Source organism: Lytechinus variegatus, chromosome 1, assembly GCF_018143015.1.
Source record: "Lytechinus variegatus isolate NC3 chromosome 1, Lvar_3.0, whole genome shotgun sequence".
NCBI classification, from domain to species: domain Eukaryota; kingdom Metazoa; phylum Echinodermata; class Echinoidea; order Temnopleuroida; family Toxopneustidae; genus Lytechinus; species Lytechinus variegatus.
In genome coordinates, this window is record NC_054740.1 from 90,363,160 (window position 1) to 90,386,064 (window position 22,905).

Here is a 22,905-nt window from a genome sequence, read left to right on the forward strand (position 1 = left end):
GGTAATATAATCATTACAACAGGTACATTATATAGTTACTCTTTAGATCACATGGCTTAAATTAATTTAAAGATTTCACTTTCAATTGTTGAATGTAAGCAATTGTCAAGGAGTTTAAAGTATTCTTATCTTTGCCCTCAGAGGCCCGTTGAATGAACTCTATAATCACTTTGAATATTCTTTGGGACAGGTATGCATTTATCAAACTTTACTTCACCTATTTAAAAATAATCATTATTACACAAATGGTACTGCCAACTTATGGACTCTTTGCCAATCATTCGCATTGGTCTGTAAATGATATACATTTCTTTATAATGATTATACCAAGATACCAAGACAAAGTTTAGCAATATTTTCAAAAATGTGATATTCATACCACCAATATTTATCTTAGGATAATGAACCATTCCCCTAACTTCTATGTTGAAAGTGTGAGGTTGTCTGGTGACGAACTATGTAACAAATATATAAGAAACAAGTGACTTTTGTGAAACTTGCCTTTAATGAAAATAAGGAGCCAGCAGTATACAAAAAGCCCTAAAAGAGATAAAATAAAAAGAAGTTAAACAAAGTGTGCATAATTGAACACTCAGCCAATTGAAATAAAATCCTGTCTTGAAACACAATACATATTTCTAGCTGATCTGAAAATCCACCAATAATAAGGTGATGTAGAAGGGCAAATGAAAATTATGTCTAAACTTCTAAAATGAAATTTGCAAACAATGGTTTCCATACTTGATGGATAGCAAGGAATGATGTGGTATTATAGCAATGGGCAGATATTAAAGGTCAAGTCCACCTCATGAAAATGTTGATTCGAATCAATAGAGAAAAATCAGACAAGCATAATGCTGAAAATTTCTTCAAAATCGGATGTAAAATAAGAAAGTTATGACATTTTAAAGTTTCGCTTATTTTTCACAAAATAGTTAAGTGCACAATTTAGTCACATGCAAATGAGATAATCGATGATGTCCCTCACTCTCTATTTCTTTTGTTTTTTATTGTTCAAATTATAAATTATTTCATTTTTTGCAGAATTGAAAATAAGGACCAACTTTGCATACCGACCAGGATGTGCATATAACTGTTTTTTTAAATTAAGCAAAACTTTAAAGTGTCATAACTTTCTTATTTTACATCCAATTTTGATGAATTTTTCAGTGTTATGCTTGTTGAATTTTTCTCTTTTTATTCGAGTCATTTTTTTTGTAGACATGTCCTTTAGTAACATTTCACAGTAGTGCTGAAATTGAATATCTTTTCTCATTAAATAATTTTGAAAGAAATATTAGTATTTTGAGAAAAAATGCAGGAGGTATTCTGTCTCATACTATACAATGAGTCTTAATCCAACAGTAGAATCAAAATATTGTAACTTACGCTGACTTTCAAATCTACTCATTTTCTATACTAATCAATTATCCGAACAACATTTCAACTTTGGGACAGTCTTACCCGCCTAACAGTGTACTGGTCTAAACCAAGGCCTGTCATAAATATATCTAAAATAATGATTAGCAGTGGGACTTGTGTCAAAGTTCATACAACAATGGTTAAAGAACTGCTAAGCTTGAATAAAGAACTATCAATTTATACTCACCTCAATTTTATGTAGATTGTGTCATAATGTGGAAAGTTTGTGAGCACAAAGATGGCGCCCTTTCTTAGATGCATCGTTGAGCATTTTGATGACATTCAGCAAGTGGTACGTTTTTTTAAATTATATTTCTTAATCCTAACAAGCCCTCGAGGCTGTTTCTTCAATTTCTTTCTTTGAATTTGTATTTGCGTTCAGTTTGTAGGGTAGGTTTTAATCCCACTCCTGACACCGTTTGCCGTAACTGTAATACATCTCATTTCAATGTCATTGAATTAATATTGAATAATTATTGAACCAATCGTAAAATGTTAACAAACAAGTTTCTGATTGCTGATACTGAAAGAGAGTTACTTGCGCTCTCAGTCAGAATGAATATACTTCATTTGATGATTTGATATATGGGTATACATTCTCATAATAATATGTCCATTTATATAGCGCAGTTACTATGTGCATATACTTAACTGCGCTTTGATACTTGGTATCATATTATTTATTCTCATAATCATAACACAAAGTCAAAATATAGAGGCCGTGCAGCACAACGAGCAATACTATCATTTCTATTGTCCCATTATCATAATAATCTCCAGTATTTTATACCATCATTATCATCATCATCTCAATCATCAATTCTACGTCTTCATGATCATTACTATAACCACCAGCATAACTTTTTATTTTCATTGCCACAATGATCATCACAATTACAGTCTAGCATTCATGTCTTCATCATCATCTACATGTACAAATACATTTCATAAGTAGCACAATTACTATTATTTTAAATAATCACCCGGATTATAACATCAGCAATTTTTAACAAATTAACAAATTGATCTGTTAGTCAACCTTAACCATCCTAAGGTTGACTGACAGTTTGGTAAAGTCAATGACAATCTTTGTACAATTTCTTCAATGCCTGTCCTTTCCAATATCTGTTTACACAAAACCTAAATTATCATCTGCTCATATTCTAAGTTGAGAATTAAAGAAATTGTGAAGGTTTTTTATATCATTTCACCTGCATTTATATTGGAGGTAGATTTTAAAGGTAACAGGGAGTTAATGGTCAATTACCTTTGATATAAATGTCCATATCAGATTGGTGTAATCTGCTTGCAAAATATTTCACACAATGAACAATCATAATTGATGGAGAAGTGCAGTTACCAATAGCTGTATGGCTAGCAATTCATTAATGAATAAATAACCTAAATCATTCAACAATAAATGAAAAAATCCATCAAATTATTTATTTTGCAGATCTAGGTGAGCAGATGTTTCAAGTGTTGTATAATGATGAATAAATAGAGACCCAACATAAAATAAATTTGTGTACACAAATGTTAACTGCTCAAGGACATAATATACCTGCAGCTGCAGTGGTATTAATCAGTTTTCCCAGTCAGCATAATCATTCACACCATGCTAACAGCTCTACACATACTACATCACTCTCTCAGATGAAAGGAAATGTTTGACTGGTAACCAGTTTTACTCACCACTGTTGCTCGGTTGGGCATGGTGAGGACTAGGAGAGAAGAGGTCACCATCTGTCTCATCTACATCACCTTTGTCAGTCTTAAAAAGTTCATCATCAGAATCTTCCTCTCCAAAAAGGCTTGAGCTCTGACTTTTAACTGACCTGTTGAAGCAGGTTTACAAAAAGATATGGGCACTCAATGTGTGATGAACCTGCAGCCTTCTGAATTTGAGAACATGTTTCATTTTCATTTAATGGTTTGGTTTATCATTTAATGGTTTATTTAATAGATATTTATTGCAGTAAAAAATAAATTACACATGCTTTATAGGGTATGATTTAAAAATACTTGGTAAGTACAATGCAGAGACAATTAAAATTATTCACATACATTCGCACAGTAAATTTTTGATAAAGATGAATGATTAACAGAAGAATGCATACAATTATTCACAATAAAACTTTTAAAATCACAATAAGTCTATGGTTATTAAAAAGAATTCACAATCGCTAAGCATGTATATAAATCAAACATTTAAGAATTTTCAAGTTATTTCAATTATGATTTTCAATTCAATTATGATTGATGTCAAGCACACTACAAGATTAGAGAGGGCATTGTTTCTAAATCCCTTTGTCTTGTATTTGAATTGTTTGCATTTCAAAGAAAATTATCATTTCTTTGAGGTAACCAAGACTGACATCAATTTTTTTTTCAAAACAAATAGCAAAATCTTGAGTAAAGTTCTTCTCTTCAGAACAATATAGTTGGTAATCCTAGCTCTACCAATGCATCATCATATGAACTGTATTTTGATGATCCAAGAATAATAATAATTTCCTGTCTGTGTGGAACAAAATATTTTATTTGTAGATGTTTCTTTTTTAAGAAAACTATGTTTTTATTTAATTTCAATGTTGGTTAATCATTTGTGTAACCTGCTGTATAATGAAGAAGCTTTTAATACCTTATTTTACAAATACTTCCAGATTGTTTTTACTTTCAAACAGATATATCATGACCTAATGCTATCTTCGTATATTACATCACAACTTCCTCTGTACCTTTTTTTACAATATTTCCAAATAATGCCTAATGAGAAACAGTGATTGGTTTCAATGATGTGTGGATTTCTTTCACTTAGTATGCTATGCTTTCACATAGTATGCTATGTTCAAATTATAGCCAATTCCAAAGATATTCTAGGATCAAATTAGACCTGCCTATCAGCGTAAACCCTGACAGGAATTCAAATTAAATACAACAATTATCCAAGACAATATATCTTTCTCAAGCATGCAAACTCAGAAGAAATTCTGATAATGAAATTTTTTGGTCATATATACTTGGAAATACATGCTAGATCATATAATATCAACTAATCAAAAAGTAAACCTAATAAAGAAACTAAAGAATAAGTTTGTTCCATCAGTAATTATCCAGCCTTGAAACTTTTAACACAGAAATAACCAGGGTGACAAAAATCTCTGAAAACACTTGCTTTGTGGGAGATTTAAGATCACCCTTATCATCCTTGGGTGCACCATCTCCATGTCTTCCAGTGTCTGATTCTTTTCCCTGTCCCTCGACAGCATCTATTTTAGATTGTGGTACACCTGCAAAGGATGTGTGATTATAAACAGACAGGAAGGAAGTTAAGAGGGTTTGTCTAAAGACCAGTTCACATGACAAATCAAATTTAATGTCCCATTGAGAAATTAAACTGCACACCAATCTCTTAGTTTGAATATGAATATTTTACAGCTCATACTCTAAGCTTCAAATCATGATTGATCATGAAAGAAATGTGGAAACTTTTAACAGCAGAGGGCGATCTTTATACAACTGTAAATTAACAATGAATTTCAATGTTAGGGTTGAATAAAAACTCTCTCATGGCTTGAAGTTAAATTTAGATGAAGAGTTTGGTGAAGTTTAAGCACTATCCTCATTTGATTTTTTTCTCTATTCATTTGTTGATGTAAACTTTAAGTACTCATGCCTCCTGAGCCCATAACTTGATTGCCATTCATGAATGAAATACAACTATTTAGGTACCATGTGAACATAGCTATAACACTTGTATGTAAAGAGGTCATACAGGTGCTCCCCTCTTATCAAAGACTAACAGGTCATGATTTTTTTTGTTTCACACAAACCCCCTTTCAATGTTAAGGAGTGTTTAGTTGATAATATAACCTATATATGGCAGATGTACAGCAACTGCACTTTTCATCAAAGGTCAAGTGCATCATAAAATTAAAAAATGAATGAAAAGGCAAGGCATCATCAACCATTCCAAACAATGAATATTTCATCAAATGAAGATGTAAAATGGATTACAAGATATGAAAATATGACGCCACATTTTTTTAGGGTCTTCATTCAATCATCATAAAAAACCTTTGAATTTTATTTTTGCTTTTATGCTGGGTTTGTTGATTTTTACATGTTTATTGATAAGCGTACAGTGTGATTTCATGCAACAAAACAGACATTTTATTGAAATACTTATCTTATGTATATAGAATGTTACATGGAGAGGCTTCTGCTTATATTTTGAAAGAATGGAAAAAAGAATGTTCTTGCAATTATGTCAATTTTAATTTCCTCTTCTTTCATTTGACATGAATATATGATACATAATTCATACATGAATAAATATTCATTCACTTATTATTGGGTGCCTAATCAAAATGAAATGTATGCATTTTTCTTTACAAAACTTCTTTTCAGTCATGGAATAGGTTTAAAATGTCAGGATACAAAACTTGTCTGCAGCTTTTTGATATCCAATCACTGAAGTTTTAGTACATGCCTTAAAGGCCCCTTTTAAAAACAATGAGAGGGTGCTAGATATTTTTTAAAAATAAAAACTCAAATATTCATGATGAATCATCCGCTGACAAAAAAAAATGACATCTACTAAACTGGAAAAGTTGGAATGTTGTTCGATAATACACAAGTAAATTTTACATTACTGATCAATGCTTTATCAAAGCTTCTGACAGGATTTAAACACTTTATCTGCTTTACTTTGTCCTCTTTAAATTAATAAAAACAATGATATGAACATTTGCAATGCATTGGTTCACATTTCTGTACTTTAACAGGGGCCGCAGAAGCGGGGGCTGGGGGCATCAGCCTCCCCCCTCCACTCTTTTCAAAAACTGTGTTCAAAAACATAAAATTGACCATATGATTGTGATTTTTTGCATGATCAGCTCCCCTCCCCCACTTTGGAAACCATTCCGTGGCCCCTGCTTCAAATGTGCTTAAATGCTAATAACAATAACAATCATATGCCCCCTTCCCTATTCAGGCACATATCTCATCCTAATGACACAGAGGAGATATTTCCCCTTCTCTGTTAGACCAAAGTAATCTTGTGCCTCCCCATTTTTTAGAATGAAGAGATGCCCTCGTTTTTTGCTTACCTAAGAAATCCAGTAGAATAGGAGAGCAGCAAACTTTGGGACTTGAAGCGATGAACTGCATCAGTTTTTCAAAGGCAACCCGCCTTCCCTGCGGAGTGCTGTCTCGGACCATGAGCACTTTCTTTGGCAAATCAGGGAAGATGGTGGCTGGGTAACGATCACTCATGGCCTTGTGTAACGATTCAAAATCATTGTACCATTTGGGCACCTGCACGTATTATAATGAATATAATCGTGAGCATGAATCACCTTAAATTGGTATGGTGGTGAATCCATCTATGAAGAGAGGCATTATCTTCTCTCACTGTCAGCTCTTACCCCCCCCCCTCCCCAAATGAATTATGATTCTGTTACATATGTAAATATATTGGTTAACCCCTTACACAGCTGTACGAGGTACACCTCGGAAATGTGGAAGCATTGGTATGACAATTTGTTAGCAGAGTCATAAGTAACTAATATTAGTATGTATCTTTGTCTCTTTCGAGACAAAAGTTACTAATTTGCCATCTTTATATGTAAATACTTCCTTTGTATTATTCACTTACTGCTTATCCACTTGTCTTAGGTATTCATTGTATGTTCCTAGATATTAGTGTGATTTGTTTTTCTCCTTTTCGACTGTTTATACTTTATTTGTTCTTTGTTCATTCAGTATTATCTTTGTATGTTTGTCTTGATGTATATTACATGTATGTTATTTGTTGATATGGACCTCTGCATATGCAGCTGTGTCTGGATTAAAGTCTTGAATTGAATTGAATAAATGTCATAGTAATGGATTAAACTTTTATCAATGAAAAAAAAAACTAATAAAAAAAATTATATCCCAATATCCTAAAGAAAGTTCATAGAGAGGTAAACTGGAACAAGGCAGTATACAAAGGGCATTATAACCCAATGGGAGGATGTATGTAGGTGTGTATGTTGAAAACTAATAGTGTTATTCAAAATTACGAGATCTTATTCATTTTCATGTTTTAAGAGAAAAATGAAGACACGATAATAATGAAATAAACTGACCATAAACTGGACCACATCCTCTGGCTTGTGGTCTGGCGATTTAAAGTAAGGCAAGCTGGTGATGATGATGACATGATATTCTTCTTGAGTTGAAAGAAGTTTGGTGATAGTGCGATATTCTGGCACAGTGATGTCAATTCCTGTCTCTGCATTCTTCAGAGTTCTAAAGACACATCAAGATGAAAGTTTTATCGATGACTTTAAATTATTTGAATGAGTACAGCAGCTACACTGGATATTTTGGAAACATTTGCTTGAATGCTCCCCAGAGAGTGGAGAAAGTGAAAATATTGCAAGGAATCAATCTAGAATCCGATAACTAGGCTAACAGTAGGCTTATATCTGTAATTATTTTAGAGATTATTGTTCTGATGAATATATAATGCAGCGGAATACTATTATCACTTATATTACTAATATTTTCTTTGTCACATATTCAGATGTCTTTTTTTTCTCATTTTGGCATATTTCACTCACTCGATTATGGTGCACTTGTCTGTAGAATGGACAGGTATTTGAAGATTCATTCATATGTATTTATTTGATTCACGCATTAAACATACATTTACAAACGTGTATATAAAGACACACAAAATTGAAATAAGTATTGAATGAAGAGTCGGCTTAAAAAGGCAGAAGAGCCTTTTAGGTGCTGCCATCGACAAAAAGCAAATAGAAATTATACAAAAGGCATATAATACAACACCTAAAAAATTACATAAACAACTAAAGGTAAAGCCTAAAGTATTAAAAAAGAAATAAGTATTGTGGTTATTAAAGTAAAAATGTTTTTTAAAATCTCCTTTTAAAAATGGAATGATTTATCCAGTAAAATAAAAATTCAATGAATTTAGATACAGAAGCTTAAACCTGCATTCACAAGCATTTGTAAATATCCATAAGCACCACATCACAAATTAATAGTGAAAATATACATTGTCTTTTTTTAGGTCATTACCCTGTATGTCTACTTATTGTCGGGGCTATTGACTAAGAGGTCAATACTGTAATATTGACCTCATTATTGGTCCTAGGAATGTCTAAAACTTAGACATATAAGTAAGCACAAAATGTTACCAAGTATAGCCCCCCCCCCGACCAAAATTTTACGTCTGTAAGTTAGTATCATACACTTATAGATGCTTCTGAATGCAGGCTTAAGCTTCTGTATTCAGTTCCATATTCTGTCTCCACTTTAATTTACACCTTAGTCTTAACTAGGTTAGTTGGATCATAACCTGAATGGGTCAAAGTCAAACGTCTTGAGATCATTTTTAATTTTTTATATTCATCAACCAAGAGCACTCAAATGAGTCAAAAACTTGAATTTTGGGCATATTTTGTGTATGCCCTCTAATGGTGGAATGTAAAATTTGGAGAAAATTGTCAATTTCAATATTTACTTTTGATTTAGAAAAAAAAATCAATTTACTTTTATTAAGACTAAAAGAGCCAAGTTAGGATAAACTGGGCGTTGTGGCGTGCGCCTGTAATCCAAGCTTTGTAAGTTACAAATTGATGCAGAGGTTCGAGCCCTGGTCACGTCTTTCGGATGGTGACGTTAAAGGTTGGTCCCAGACGTAAATAATCATATCTGATTGATACACGTCTGACAAAACTCAAATACACACACACATGATGCCTTGATCTTGATCCTTGGATATGTAATGTTATGACACAGTTGGTAGGTATGTTGCAAAAGCGCCCTCTAGGTGCATTCTGAATGAGGCATTGAGTGTGCTGCCTATAATCGCAGGGTGACTGTGGGTGACATTGCTTAGGTACGTTGCAAAAAAAATAATAAATTTGGGAAATGAGGTGTTTGCTTCATGGCATCATTTAGAGCTCATCAAGACCTTCCATTTAATACCTCATTCCTTTCAATAGCCCTAGTAACAAGAAAGTTAGGGTAGTTTTAAATTTGCACAAATCGCCTCTTCAATTCTTATTCCTTTGCTTTTAAAAACAAAAGTTGGGACCTTAATGAAATACCAGAAATATTCCAAGAGTTTGGGAAAATATTCCACTGATTCATGGATTATTTTTCCAAACTCTTAGAATATTTCTGTTATTTTCTGAGCCATCCAATATAGTATAATTATTCATGCTGTTTGACCTGCGACCCTCGCATGCGATGTTTTGTAATCGGCCATTACTCATTAGTACTGTGACTGAGGAATTGGATACTCCTCATACTGGTCCAAAATCACCAATGTTGAGGATGACCAGAGGATGGATACAGAGTGAAATAAGGGTATACTATAGACCAATTTCACGGCCGGTTTATGTATTTGGCCCTCTATCGGCGACGCCATTGCTGCGGTGGGCAAGTGCGCTGACCGCGATTGGCTCTGTGTACAAATTCAATGAAAGATTACAGATAAACTCTGATATTGTGTCATTAACTTCATCATAAATCAATAAAATAAAGCATGGACACCTGGGTAGACGATGTAAGACAATGGCCATATCTGACCGATGAAGGTATGATGAATTTTTGCACTTTGGCTACTTTTTCCCCTTAGTTTTGTCAGTAAAAGTGAGTTGATGATGACCAAGAATCGCTGTTGGTTTTCATCAGGGAGCTCACTTCTTGTTGCTAGTAAATTGTGTTAGAGTAGCGGGAGAGTGAACGAGACATAGAGTGAGAGAGAGAGGATGAGAGGGGGGAGAGAGTATGTGTGAGAGGAGGGGGATAGTGAGAGGGGAGAGGGGAATAGTGAGAAAGGGGGGTAGTGAGAGAGGGGGGGGGCTAGCGAGAGAGTGTGTGAGAGAGGGATAGTGTAATACAGAGAAGGGGATAGTGAGAGGGAGAGAGAGAGAGGGATAGTGTGAGATAGAGAGGGAGAGAGAGAGAGGGACTGATATTTCCATCTAAGCATGATCAAATAAATCCCCCTCCCTCCCCCCCACAAAAAAAACACCACCACCACATTTTATGCAGGCCTATTAAGTATCCAAAAGGAGGGGCAAGGCAAGAGAATAAAACAGAGAGAAAGGAGGAAGGGGAAGAGAGGGCCAGGGCCCTGTTTCATAAAAAGTTGTTATGATAGCAACTCCTGCTGGAATGGCAACTTTTATTATAAAAGCCAATCAGGAAGCAGAATCTCACTTTTGCCATGGTAGTTACCATTCCAGCAGGAGTTGCTATCATAGCAACTCTTTATGAAACAGGGCCTTGAATGGCTTTTTTTTGGTGAAAGTTGTCATTCCAGCAAGAGTTATTATAACAGCTCTTTATGAAATGGGGTCCAGATCCAACAACATAATGCTTTTTTCATCTAAGAAAATCTACCTGTGGGCCATCCACCCCCCCCCCCCCCCCACTCCACTGGCGACGCATTCGTTCATCACGGCCTGGAAACCTATGCAGGGAGTACGGCTTCACACACAAACAGGCTTCATGAGTCCAAGGCGAGTGAATTTCACATTCACTTTGCTTCAAATCCTGAAGCTTTCTCCAATTGTTGTGGCAATTGAACACAGCACAGCTGCGACCTGAACTTCTCCGATTAATGCTCATTGTGAATCTTACAAGAAATCTGCTCAATTGGTCCAAAATAAAAAAAATTCGAACGAATGTACCAAATACCCTATTGACTTGTGTACTATAAAAGTTGATTCGCCCACCGCAGCATGGCGACCAGTCTGCTGCCCTCTCACGTTGTGAAATTGGTCTATAGAGTAAGAAATTAAGCTATTTTTCTTTCTCGTTATATTTTTTTTCTATGATTTTTACAATAAATACATATACAGTAGAGGCGCACGGCCAATATTGGAGACTGTCTCCAATGTGGGAAATTATCTCCAATATCAGAGACTTTTGTAAAGAATTTGGGTATCCAATTTCAGAGACAGTCTCCAGTTTTGGAGACTAATTTCCTTTGTTTACATTTGCGGCAAAAGGATTACCTTGGCGGCAAATAAAAATGTGATAAGCAGATTCCTCATGACAAATTACCCCTTTTCACCGTCTACTTTTGTTTTGATAAGGATTTTTGTTGTCAATCACACACAAAACAAATGGGCTTATGACCTCAGTGAGACAAAATTTTGGGGGGAAAAAATCATGCTTTTGTTGGTGTCGTTTCTTTTGTCCTTTTGCAAAGCAAGTCTCCAATGTGGGAGATTGTCTCCCCTATTGGAGAGAGTCTCCCATATTGGCCGTGCGCCTCTACTGATACAGGCCCTAGATCTATATTGGCAGTGTATACAGCCACACGCGTGTGTCTTTACCATCCAGCCACACGCGTGTGGTTATATCCAGAACACATATCTGTGGATACCGCCACACGCCGCCAGTAATAACAGTAAAACACGTACCGTATGTCTGACCGTCTATATCACGATCAAAATAACCTCATTTCTTCATTAAATTCTTACATTCTAAACCCCTTTGATATCCTTAGATCGTTTCAATTTCATTCTCACCGTCTTCTCTCCTTGCTTTTCTTGTCTTGTTACAAACGGTCGTCTGTTTAAACAGCAAATTCTCTTTTTCTACTTGTGTCGATTCTGGCTTCCTTCGCGGTGGCAGACCCATACAGCGTTAGCGCAGTAGTAGACATACACAGTTTGGGTTTCGTACGTACGCGCACATAGCCTAGATTCAGTAGAATCAACACAAGTAGAAAAAGTGTGGAAATTTGCTATTTAACAGGCGGCCTTTTGTAACAAGACAAGAAAAGCAAGGAAAGAAGACGGTGAGAATGAAATTGAAACGATTTAAAGAAATCAAAGGAGTTTAGAATGTAAGAATTTAATGAAGAAATGAGGTTATTTTGATCGTGATATAGACGGTCAGACCTACATACCGCGGTACGTGTTTTACTGTTATTACTGGCGGCGTGTGGCGGTATCCACAGATAGGTGTTCTGGATATAACCACACGCGTGTGGCTGGATGGTAAAGACACACGCGTGTGGCTGTATACACTGCCATCTATATTCATATATCTTTTTTTTCCACCTTTGCTTTGCCTCTCGGAGTATTCGAACGAGTTCACAAGCTCGATGTTGGGGTAGGTGGAGCGTAGGGTAGCGGTAGTGAAGTGGAGTGGAGCCTGCACGAACATCGCTTGAGAGTTGAGGTAGTCCATAACCTTATTCATTGAATGAGTGGCACACTAATTATGAGGCATCAGGAGCGCTGATTAAGTATTAGTACCGTACAAAATATTCAACGTATGGGACTATCTACATTTTCAGGTGGGCGTAGATCTATACATGAAAAATTCTGTTCAAACTACTCCCGTAAATTGCTCATAGCTGATCTACAATTAAAGAAATAAAAAATCAACGAACCTCGGTGTAACGATCGCTTTATTCATTTTCCTGTTATTCAGAGGTCACGAATGATAATCTTATGTTTACTTTATTTACACTTAAATTGAGAGAGCGGAGCAGCCGACATTCCGGAAATAGACTCTCGATTATTTCCCATAAATCATTGCGCGCCATTGGATCTCGAAAGCTGAAAATGTCTGTTGCAAGTGAGTAATTATTGCCCTATTTTTCCTATTATGCAGCTTCTTTATTAAAAAAAGATATTTTTTATTGTTAAAGAGATTTTGGGTTTTTTTCATACATTTTCAATGATTTCTATTAATTGAGTTAATGGCTTAAAGCTCTTAAAAATTAGTGGTGATGTAATTTGTAGATACCGGTACCCGGTATTCTTCAGACCCACCAGTGTATTTCCATGTATTGATTCGTGGGAGAATGTAACGCGGGAGCTTCGGCTTCGCCTCGCTGGCATCGACCTTATCGCAAATAGGCAAAAGATCATGGGATCGAAAAGGGAGCAATAGTGCTGCTACTGTCTGGATGCCACCATGCGAACGTAAAGCAGCCAGCAATAAAGACGTGTACGATTTCCATAGTGTATCAAAATACGATTGACGCCCGCAGCAGCCAACTTTTTGCTTTCAAAAGTTCTGCACACTAGTCCTAGATCTAAACCGTAAACGGCTCGTCATATTATTTGTTTCAGAAGTTATGGGTGGCAGAGATAGGTGTGCTGTCTACAGCTGCAAGAATTACCACAGATTTTATGAAGTAGTGCTGCAAGTCAGGCGGCATGTTCGGGTTCGGTAGGGTTCGGCAAATTTTTTCCGAACTTTGGTTCGGTTCGGGGTTCGGCAATAAATGCCAAATTAAATTTAACATATAAAAAATAAAATCGCCGTCCCACAAACAAGTGATCTCAAGGATGATCTGTCATATATTTATAATAAATTTTGTTTCTAAAAAGAATAGTTATGAAAATTGTTGAACTTTCTTTGTTTTAATCTTTAAACAAAAAATAAGTCATTTCTACTTTCATTTTTAAAATTAAATTAAAAAAAATCAAAAGAAAAAAATATTGATAACGAGAGAATCAGGACAGAAACAGAATTACAAAGATCAGAATGTTTTTTATTTCATGATTATTTCATGTAGCTATGATCATGATCGATTACGATGTCATTGCCAACGCAGCTTCTCAAATTGGATAGTGTTGATCGGTATGTCGAAACAGTAGACAAACAACCTCCACTCAACTTTTATTATACCTGTAAAATTCACATTCCAAAGAATATGAGTGTTTTAGAAAGTCCCTATTTTCTGAAAAGTGGTAAAATCTGGTCAATGAATTACTTTAAAAAGATAAAATATCAGTCCATTTTGGTCCAGAAAGATCGACGCTACGTGACTTCAAACATATTTCCAACACGAAAATGAGTACATGGGACTGTACTGTGTATTTTAGTGTTGTGAAATCACTCGGCGTTGATCGTCAGAACTAAGACGGAACTGATAATTTATCATTTCATTTTCAGTAATTGACCAGATTAAACCACTTTTAAGAAAATATTGACAACGGAAAAACATTTTAAGTTCGGAATACGAATTTTACCTGTATAATAGCAACCGAGAGCAGGTTGTTTGGACTTCCTGTTTCAACTTTCCTTACCAACCATTTCCGGAACATCGATCAGGGAACATGCGTTGATTTGGTTTGAATTTTTATCTTTTCTGTTTTTTCACCCTCATTCCTTCATCTCTTATTTATTTATCTTTTATATTAATATGGAAATTTCAGAAGGTGGAATATATACTTTACCATTACTTTGTCAGTCACAAGGAATTAATTTATGTCTTGTCTTTTTCTTATTTTAAATACAAAACAATTAAATGTACGTCCGATTACAGCTATACTTAATTCAACTACACTTTTTGAGTTAATCTTAAAATTTTCCCTCATTTTATAAGAAAAAAAATATATTCATGTTTTTAAAAAAAATTGAAAATGATAAAAATTTAATCAAACACGAGACCAAAACTGTCATACTTTGTCATTTACAAGGAATGAATTTATGTCTGGTTCCTTTTTCTTTATTGAATACAAAATGATTACCGGTAGGTCCGATTACGATCACGATCGATTACGGCAATACGTAATTTATACACCACACTTTTATACCGAGTTTAGCTTCAAAATGTCCCCTCATTTTATCAAGAAAAAATATATTTATGTTAATAAAATATTCTTAAGCTGATAACAGTTCAATCAAAGACGAGATGGGAGCTATCATAGTGGATTTTAAAAATATATTGAGTGGAATTCTCTTTGTGCACAATCACTAACCAATATTTTTTTTTAATTTTATACTTAAATCTATGTAGTCATCGCACTTACGCATTGCATATTAACAAAAAAAATTTTTTTACCAAACTTCCGAACCAGGCCTTTGCGTTCGGTCCAGTTCGGAAGTGCCAAGTTCGGCGAACTTCCGTTCGGTTCGGCAGTTCGGCTGCAGCACTTTTATGAAGACAAGTGTAATTTTGTTTCAATTTCATGCACTGTCTGAGAGTCTGTCCGTATTCTGAGCTGTCACATTGTCAGGCTGTGCAGCTGTGACTGTGCAAAGTGCACCTGTAAACTAGTCTATAAAAAGATGATGATCAATAGAACAGACTCTGCAGTAGATTTGATTACTTTATTCTAGTTATATATTTTAGTATTATATCAATATTTTAAAGAATGCATGTTTTGTAAATAATTATTAAACTCGATCATGATTTTATTCAGATATTAACTGTGTTTTATTTTTCTCTCCACAAAATCATAATTATTACATGTAATTTAGGATCATGGAAGGACATTCTGAAGTTTTTTTTCTAGATTTTATAATACTACAATGACAAAATGAATTAAATAGAATTTTTTTTTTTAATGTGAGAATAGATGTAAGAATAATGAGAGAAAAATAAGTTTAAAAAAATGAAATGAGGAAGGTGATCTGTGAGAGAAGTAATCTTAATTAATTGAAGATGCCAATTTTCCAATAATTTGTTTTATTAAAACAATGGAATATATATCATTTATATGAATTAAATATCCATCAGCTGCGTAGTTTTCAGACAGAATAAAATTACAGAGATGTTAGAGGGAGACCATGAAGAATACTAGGGCCTATATGTTTTAGTTTCAGGATCCACTCATCAATGAACAAGGTTATGATATAACCACTTGTTCACTGCTACCTCCCTGCCTGTGGGGAATCTAGAGGTAGGACTATGGTATGCCAATGTTGTACAGAGCACACACTTTAAAAAATCATTAAAATATCACTTTTGTGACCAAAATTACTAATTTCCATACAGTTGCAATTTATTTTTCATTAGTAACTTGGGAATAATTTTTTTCATTCACCAGAGCGCTCAAAAACTTGAATTTTGGGCATATACATGTATTTGTGTACGCCCTCTATTGGTGGAAAGTAATAGGCAAGAAAATTTTCATTTTTTGATCTCCATTTTTAATCAAGAAAAAAATGATTTAAAGAATCAAATTTAAATAAGAGCCAAGATGTATGAATAATAGGTGTAATGGAAACTGTCAGTTTAAAAAAATCAAGCATTTGCCCCAAAGAAAAAGAGAAAATAAGCCAAACATTGCCACCCTTATTTCGCCACACATGGAGATATAACTGAGAACAAGGTTATATTATAACCTTGTTCAATGACTGAGTGGATATAACCATGTTCTCTGTTACATCTCCATGTTTGGCAAAATAAGGTTGGCAATGTTTGGGTTATTTTGTCTTTTTCCTTGGGACAAATGCTTGATTTTTTTTGACACTGTCATTTTTTCATTTCACTTTTACATCATATAACTTGGCTCTTAAGTAAATTTGATTCTTTAAATTATTTTTTTTAAATTGAAAATAGAGACTGAAAAATTAAAATATTCTTGCCATATTACTTTTTACCAATAGAGGGCGTACACAAGAATATGCCCAAAATTCAAGTTTTTTAGCGCTTTGGTGAATGCAAAAATATTCCCAAGCTACTAATGAAAAATACATACAAATAAATTGCAACTGTATGGAAATAGTAAGTTTGGTCAAAAAATGATATTTAATGATTTTTTTTTATAGTGTGTGCTCTGTACAGCATTTGGCATATCATATTCCCCACAGGCACAGATGGTTGCCATGAGAGAGTGGATTTATCTAATCTCATTTTATTCTGCATGTCGTAGGCCTATTTATATGTATTTCTTAAAATGTATATGGGCAAGTCCAAGAAAAGGTCACTCTACATGTAGAAGGCAAAATTTCATCTTTAATTTAAGAAGTTATCTTTGGTGGGGTAAGAAAGCCCAAATGTATTTTAAAATTCATAAAGAAAAATTTCATAATATGCATATTTAAGCTAATTTGGGGCTCCAAATTTGCATAATTGGTATAATGGGCGTTACTTATGGGACAATTATAAAAACTCATAGAAAAACAAAACATGTGAGATTTAGTCATAGGTGGGACATGGACCCCCAAACATCTAATTACTTTTGTGGAAAAAATTGATGTCATCTAATTATGCAAATCAGGTCTTGTCCAAGGATAGAATGTCCCATACATAACATTTTGAGGATGTTTTTTTAAGTCATTTCTCATAATACAATACTTGTATTGTTGCATCTCTGGAAAGTTCTAATTTATTAAGTATGAAAATGTTATACCACAAAAAGTTTTTAAAATATAGTTTACTTTTTAATTAAAAGTTAATTAAAAATTGTTACGTACATGTATAGGACAACATGTTGCGTGTATATGGGACATTTACACACAATGTCAATGGGGAGATTTGTGTATAAAGTGAATGGAGAATAACAAATTTCAAGAGTGCTCTAAAAAGTGATTATTTACCTTTCTTCAGTTTTCAAAGACTGATTTGTTATGAATACTGATTAATGAAAACAATCGAAGCGAAAGTCGTGAAAATGGAAAAATACGAAAAAAACAATAGAAATACATGAAACCATGAAAAACAAGAAAAAAAATTGTTGAAATGGCTAATTTCCATTTCAGTCATATCAAATATGTCTCAATAAAACATTTTAAAAGAAAGAAATTCTTTTGTTATTTCCATAAACTGTATATTGAATTCCCGGGGGGGGGGCACTCGACCAGAAAAGTGGTAGGGGTGTGCCGCGGGAGAGACAAAAAACGGGGGCCTTGGAGCGGGCTTATTGTAAAAAGGAGGGTCCTCGGAACGGGCTTCGGAACTACAATTTTGTGAAAACGGGGGTCCCTGGTAGGATCGTCAGGGTGTGATTACGTGCGTATGCACCCCTATGGAACGGGCAAGCGTGCATGATGCAGCTAGCGAGGCCTCCGCCGGGCGCGCTCTCGCAGAGACGATGGTTGGACAGCGCTCGGCGGCCGCTTTTCACCAAACTTGCAGCAGATCAATGCGACTGGAACGGCGTAACGAAAAATATGCGAAGCCTTGGAGCGGATTTCTTTCTTCTTTTTTCTCGTTAAGAACAAAATGCTATGCCTTGGAGCGGCTTTCTTTGTTTTTTTTTCTCAATAACACAAAAATACTATGCCTTGAAACAGAAATTTGGGTGTGAAAATGGGGGTCCCCTCCGCGGCACATACCCACTATGCATTATATACTGAGTGCCCCCCCCCACCCCGGGATTGAATTATTCCAATTTTTGAAATTATGGGGAAAATTGTGTACGTTCTCTATGTAGACAAAATGCCCCACATACGTAACTGTCCCATACGTAACATGTCATAATTTGTTTAATTAGAGTTTGTAATTAGAGGGTTTTGGCTTGTGACATGAAACTTGCTTCAGATATACTAGAGTGTTGGGAGTTCTATCACACTTAGTTAAAAGTTGTCAAATGAAATACTTTCAGAGAATTCTCAACTTGAAAAAAATGCTCTAAAAAAAATTGTCTTTTTTCTGCATCCCATACATACCGGCACATCTTTTCTCCCTAAAAGGTCAAAGTCATATGTCACCATTGTTTGCATTATTATTCTTCTCCTAGTTGTCTCCCATTATGAGGGTATTCAATCGAATCAAAGTCATAAAACACTATTTTTCAGGTCATTAAACCCTCTGAAATGTCCCATACGTAACATGCGTGAAGTCTTGGACTTGCCCATATACATGATATGTGTGTGTATATATACACACACACTAGCGTATTTTTAATATACTTTATATTTGGTCTCTCTGGCCGCTCGATCCTCTCATCCCCCCCCCCCCCTCCTGGCCTCTGCTCCCTCCCTTCTCCTTTTCCTACCTCCTATTTCCTCCTCCTTTATTGTACAATTTGTCATCAGTCCATTCACAGTAGACTACCCTGGCCTGACTGCTGTTATTCAGTGCTAGACTAATAAGATACATCAGACCGAAAGAGATTATAAAGCTGGATAATGTTATAGGCCCCTTACTGTCTTACATGTACATGTAGGTAAACAAATGCCATCATCCCTAAATTATACGATTAACACTTGCCATATCTTCTTTTTTCTTTTCAGGGAATAGCTCGCCTCTCTTCAACAGCTTCCGTAAATGGTATTACGGTCTGTGTGGATTTAATCAGCTTGGTAAGTACATTTACTGTAGTACAATACTTGATAGTTTATGAATAAATTGAAGAGATGTGTGGAGGAGGGATGATCATATGTACATTCATAAATTTTACTGATTATAGTGATTGTTTTTTATAAGCGATGTTTATCATTAAAAGGAACTGATGGGCTTATGTGGTTGAAAATGTTGTGTTAGCTTTCATGTCAGCAAATGTCTGTATATTGATCAGGGAGTTGGCATTATGGTTGGTTGCTGGTAATTGTTTAAAAGCTGGGTTCCCTTTTTCTGATACTCCCAATATTATGTAAAGCTAAATGAATTGTATACTTTCAAAACAAAGCTACATTTTTTCAAGTTTTTCTTCTGCTCTTCATTTTCTATCTTTTTATCTGTTACTTAAACAAATAAAAGAAATTGATTGATGAATTGTTTATGGGTTGGGCAATTATCAGCATCTCCTGCAATAAGGTGAATGAAAGATAACAATGTTTATGTTATCTGTACAGGACTAAGGAGAGATGACACACTGAGGAGTAATCCCATGGTTGAAGAGGCAATCAGAAGGCTACCTGAGGAGGAGTATAATGCTAGAGTCTTCAGGATAAAGCGTGCTCTTGATCTTTCCCTCAAGCACTCCATCCTTCCCAAAGAACAGTGGACAAAGTTTGAAGAGGTGGGTGTGCTCCAAGATTTCTTAGACTTTGCAAGCCTCCATTTCCAGAACTATGTTACAAATTATTTTAAGTGAAATAATTGATTTGTGAATATTTTATATGAAATAATCAATTCAGTGGTTTTAAGATGTTCTGTTATTCAATTATAAATAAATGTAAGTGATTGCTGAGAGTTTATTATTTTGTTTGTGTAAGTAGTTTTCTTTTGTAATGATACATTGTATTTTCAATTGTTTGTGTACATTCATGTAAAGCCATAGGAAGCTGAATATCTCTTTATGCCTGCATTCATGGATCAATTAAAAAAAAAAGGAGAATGCTCCATATTGTTTTCCTTAACACTTAAAGGACTGGGGGTACCATGATGCCCCCCCCCCCCCACCACTTTGCACGATATTTCCAGAATGCATAAAGAAAGCGCGCTAAATTTTGTGACTTTTTTTCAAATCTCGCCCAACTTTTGAAACGAAATTCGCAACATACGGGTATAGCATCGCGATGCCATGTGACTTTTTAGGAGACAATGTCATGCTGAAAATGGCTCATTTTTATACTTTGTGTACAAAGTTTACGGGAGATGAAATTCATAAAAGGGTGATTATTTTTTGTTCTAATTGGTTTGCTTAATTAATTAAAGGTCTAATTTAGTTGATTAATGGTCTGTAATAATTTCAATTGAAAAAAACAATGAAAAGTAAAGAATGAAAAAAAACAAAGAAATACACAAGGAAAATATTGGCTTTCACAATTTTTCTTTGTGGAAACCTTTAAATTAGATTACAGAGATGACATCTGCTTGTAGATTATGTGGCGTGCCAATTTTCGGTTCCATCGCACGAACGGCAGCAGAGATAAAAAATGGGGTCATCATGCCCCCCCCCCCCATCCTCCATACATCTCAAATAGCTCAATCCTCTTAGGGTAAAGGAAAGCCAAGTCTGACAAAAGTTGAAACAGCTTTGACAATCAATGAGAAGTCTGTTAGAGTTGATAAAGTTTGGATTCTGGTTCATCTCAGGACCCTGTTAGTATAGTGATCAAATTTAAGTTGAATATATTACAATCCAAATCAAACAAACTTAACAATAAGCCATTATTGTACTGTAATGTTTTGTCATATTCTATGGGGTTTCTCATACTTTTTGTGCATGACTTATACGGGATATTCTAACCAAAGAGTTCCCTTTTATCTATTATCTTCACTCTAAAAATTAATTATTTATTTATTGGCTTCTTCCCCCCTCCCCCCTTTATGTTTAATAGGATGAGAGGTATCTCAAACCCTATCTGGATGAAGTCGAAAGGGAATTCTCAGAGATGGCAGAATGGAACAAACGTTAACACCACACCAATATCTCCTGTTGTACAAAGCTTCATCATAATAAATGATATTAAAGAATGAATATTACTTTTTGTAAATGATGCTGATGGTAATATATGGCATTAAAATGTATCTCAGCATTGTTTTTCTTATAAAATAATGCAATATTTGAATGTATTGATATGTATGTTGTGAAAGAAGAACTCCTAACTTTGACGCATGATTTCAAACCATCAATCCATGGATTCATTTTCGGCATAATGATCTAATACATTACAGTATCTGCCTGTATAGACAATTACTAGGGACATTTTGCAGCTCTGAAGAATCTTGTAGAAATGTCTATATGTTACTGCCATGGAAACTTTCCAATAAAATTTTGAATCATCTCAAGACAATTCTAGCTTAACTTTTAAAGAATTACAAACTCACATTTAAAAAAAAGATTACTTCTTTGAAATTATATCATGTAAATTTCTCCCCAAAATTTTGAGGCTTTCAAAGGTAATAATAGGACAAATTTGGCATTATAATATGATGGTATTTATATAGTGCTACATGCCTTGTTCATTTCAAAAATCTTCATTCTTGCACCACTTACTAACTTGTATTTTACCACAACCTTACCTTGTCTTGGCTTTGTGGTCTGTGTGAAAATGAAATATGTATTTTGAAAATGTAAGATACTTTGGAAGTGAGATAAAATAAAGTTGTTTCTTCTACTCTTCCCATTACATCATATGGTTTCTTATTGAAATGCGAATGCCTGACATAGTGGACCCGTGATTACTTCTGATATCATATAAAGCCTCCCTAAAGATCACAATATAATTTCCTTTGATTGATGCTGTCTTGAAATAAATCTGAAATAGTACCCTCTCTTTGTGATATTTTTTGCAAAAGCCCTCTGAAAATTTTATATTATTTCTTGGGTTGTACAATATCATATTGAAAAGCTCTATAGACATGTGCTATCTTGAAATTTTTTAAGTTTTTGTTATTATTTCCATACTTGAGAGAGGGTTGTATCAGGGACGTGGCTGTACATGTATAGTACCAAAAATAAAAAAATTCAAATTACTTGGCAGACAACCTGATATTGAATTCAGTTTTGAAACTGAATTAGAAGTACAAAATCTTTTTATAGGCTGTAAACTATAGTATTGACCATATCGTGGGAAGATACATGGTTGTTGGGTTTTTTCTCTAAATATCAGTCATTTCATGTGGGTCAATGAGGGATATGATACAGGCTTGAAAAAATATTGCAAATAATGGTGACATACTATTGATAGTTTCATGGGAACTTATATTTTGATATGCAGCTTGACAGTGGCACCATAGGAGATCAATTAAAAGGAAAAGTTATATAATAATGCTAGAAACCCTGTACTATAATACTGCAGAATAACTGTCATATTAACTTAAAAACATTCCCAGTATCACTGCCCTGTCAGGATTCACCC

At 34.6% G+C, this 22,905-nt stretch overlaps 2 protein-coding genes across 2 annotated transcripts; one reads left to right on the plus strand and one right to left on the minus strand.

The window, feature by feature from the left end:
* Positions 1-1,226: 1,226 nt before the first annotated feature.
* On the minus strand, positions 1,227-12,977 carry LOC121428150 (HCLS1-binding protein 3-like). Its single transcript, XM_041624745.1, has 5 exons — positions 12,860-12,977; positions 7,557-7,719; positions 6,534-6,741; positions 4,598-4,712; positions 1,227-3,257 (listed from the first exon to the last, which is right to left on the minus strand). The coding sequence occupies exons 1-5, from the start codon at positions 12,883-12,885 to the stop codon at positions 3,107-3,109; spliced, it is 663 nt and encodes a 220-aa protein (XP_041480679.1). The 5' UTR covers positions 12,886-12,977; the 3' UTR covers positions 1,227-3,106.
* LOC121428158 (cytochrome b-c1 complex subunit 7-like) lies at positions 12,967-22,173 on the plus strand. Its single transcript, XM_041624757.1, has 4 exons — positions 12,967-13,047; positions 19,390-19,458; positions 19,951-20,117; positions 21,382-22,173. Exons 1-4 carry the CDS (start codon positions 13,035-13,037, stop codon positions 21,457-21,459), a joined length of 327 nt encoding a protein of 108 aa, XP_041480691.1. The 5' UTR covers positions 12,967-13,034; the 3' UTR covers positions 21,460-22,173.
* Positions 22,174-22,905: the final 732 nt, after the last annotated feature.

What these genes read in the sequence shown, in the direction of transcription:
- LOC121428150 (XM_041624745.1), bottom strand. Translation starts at nt 12,885, where the DNA reads ATGAATAAAGCGATCGTTACACCGAG. An exon ending in AGGATGTGGTCCAGTTTATG is followed by an intron (nt 6,742 to 7,556) that starts GTCAGTTTATTT and finishes TAATACGTGCAG; the next exon opens with GTGCCCAAATGGTACAATGA. An exon ending in GATCTTAAATCTCCCACAAA is followed by an intron (nt 3,258 to 4,597) that starts GCAAGTGTTTTC and finishes CTGCTTCAACAG; the next exon opens with GTCAGTTAAAAGTCAGAGCT.
- LOC121428158 (XM_041624757.1), top strand. An exon ending in GTGTGGATTTAATCAGCTTG is followed by an intron (nt 19,459 to 19,950) that starts GTAAGTACATTT and finishes TTATCTGTACAG; the next exon opens with GACTAAGGAGAGATGACACA. An exon ending in AGTGGACAAAGTTTGAAGAG is followed by an intron (nt 20,118 to 21,381) that starts GTGGGTGTGCTC and finishes TATGTTTAATAG; the next exon opens with GATGAGAGGTATCTCAAACC.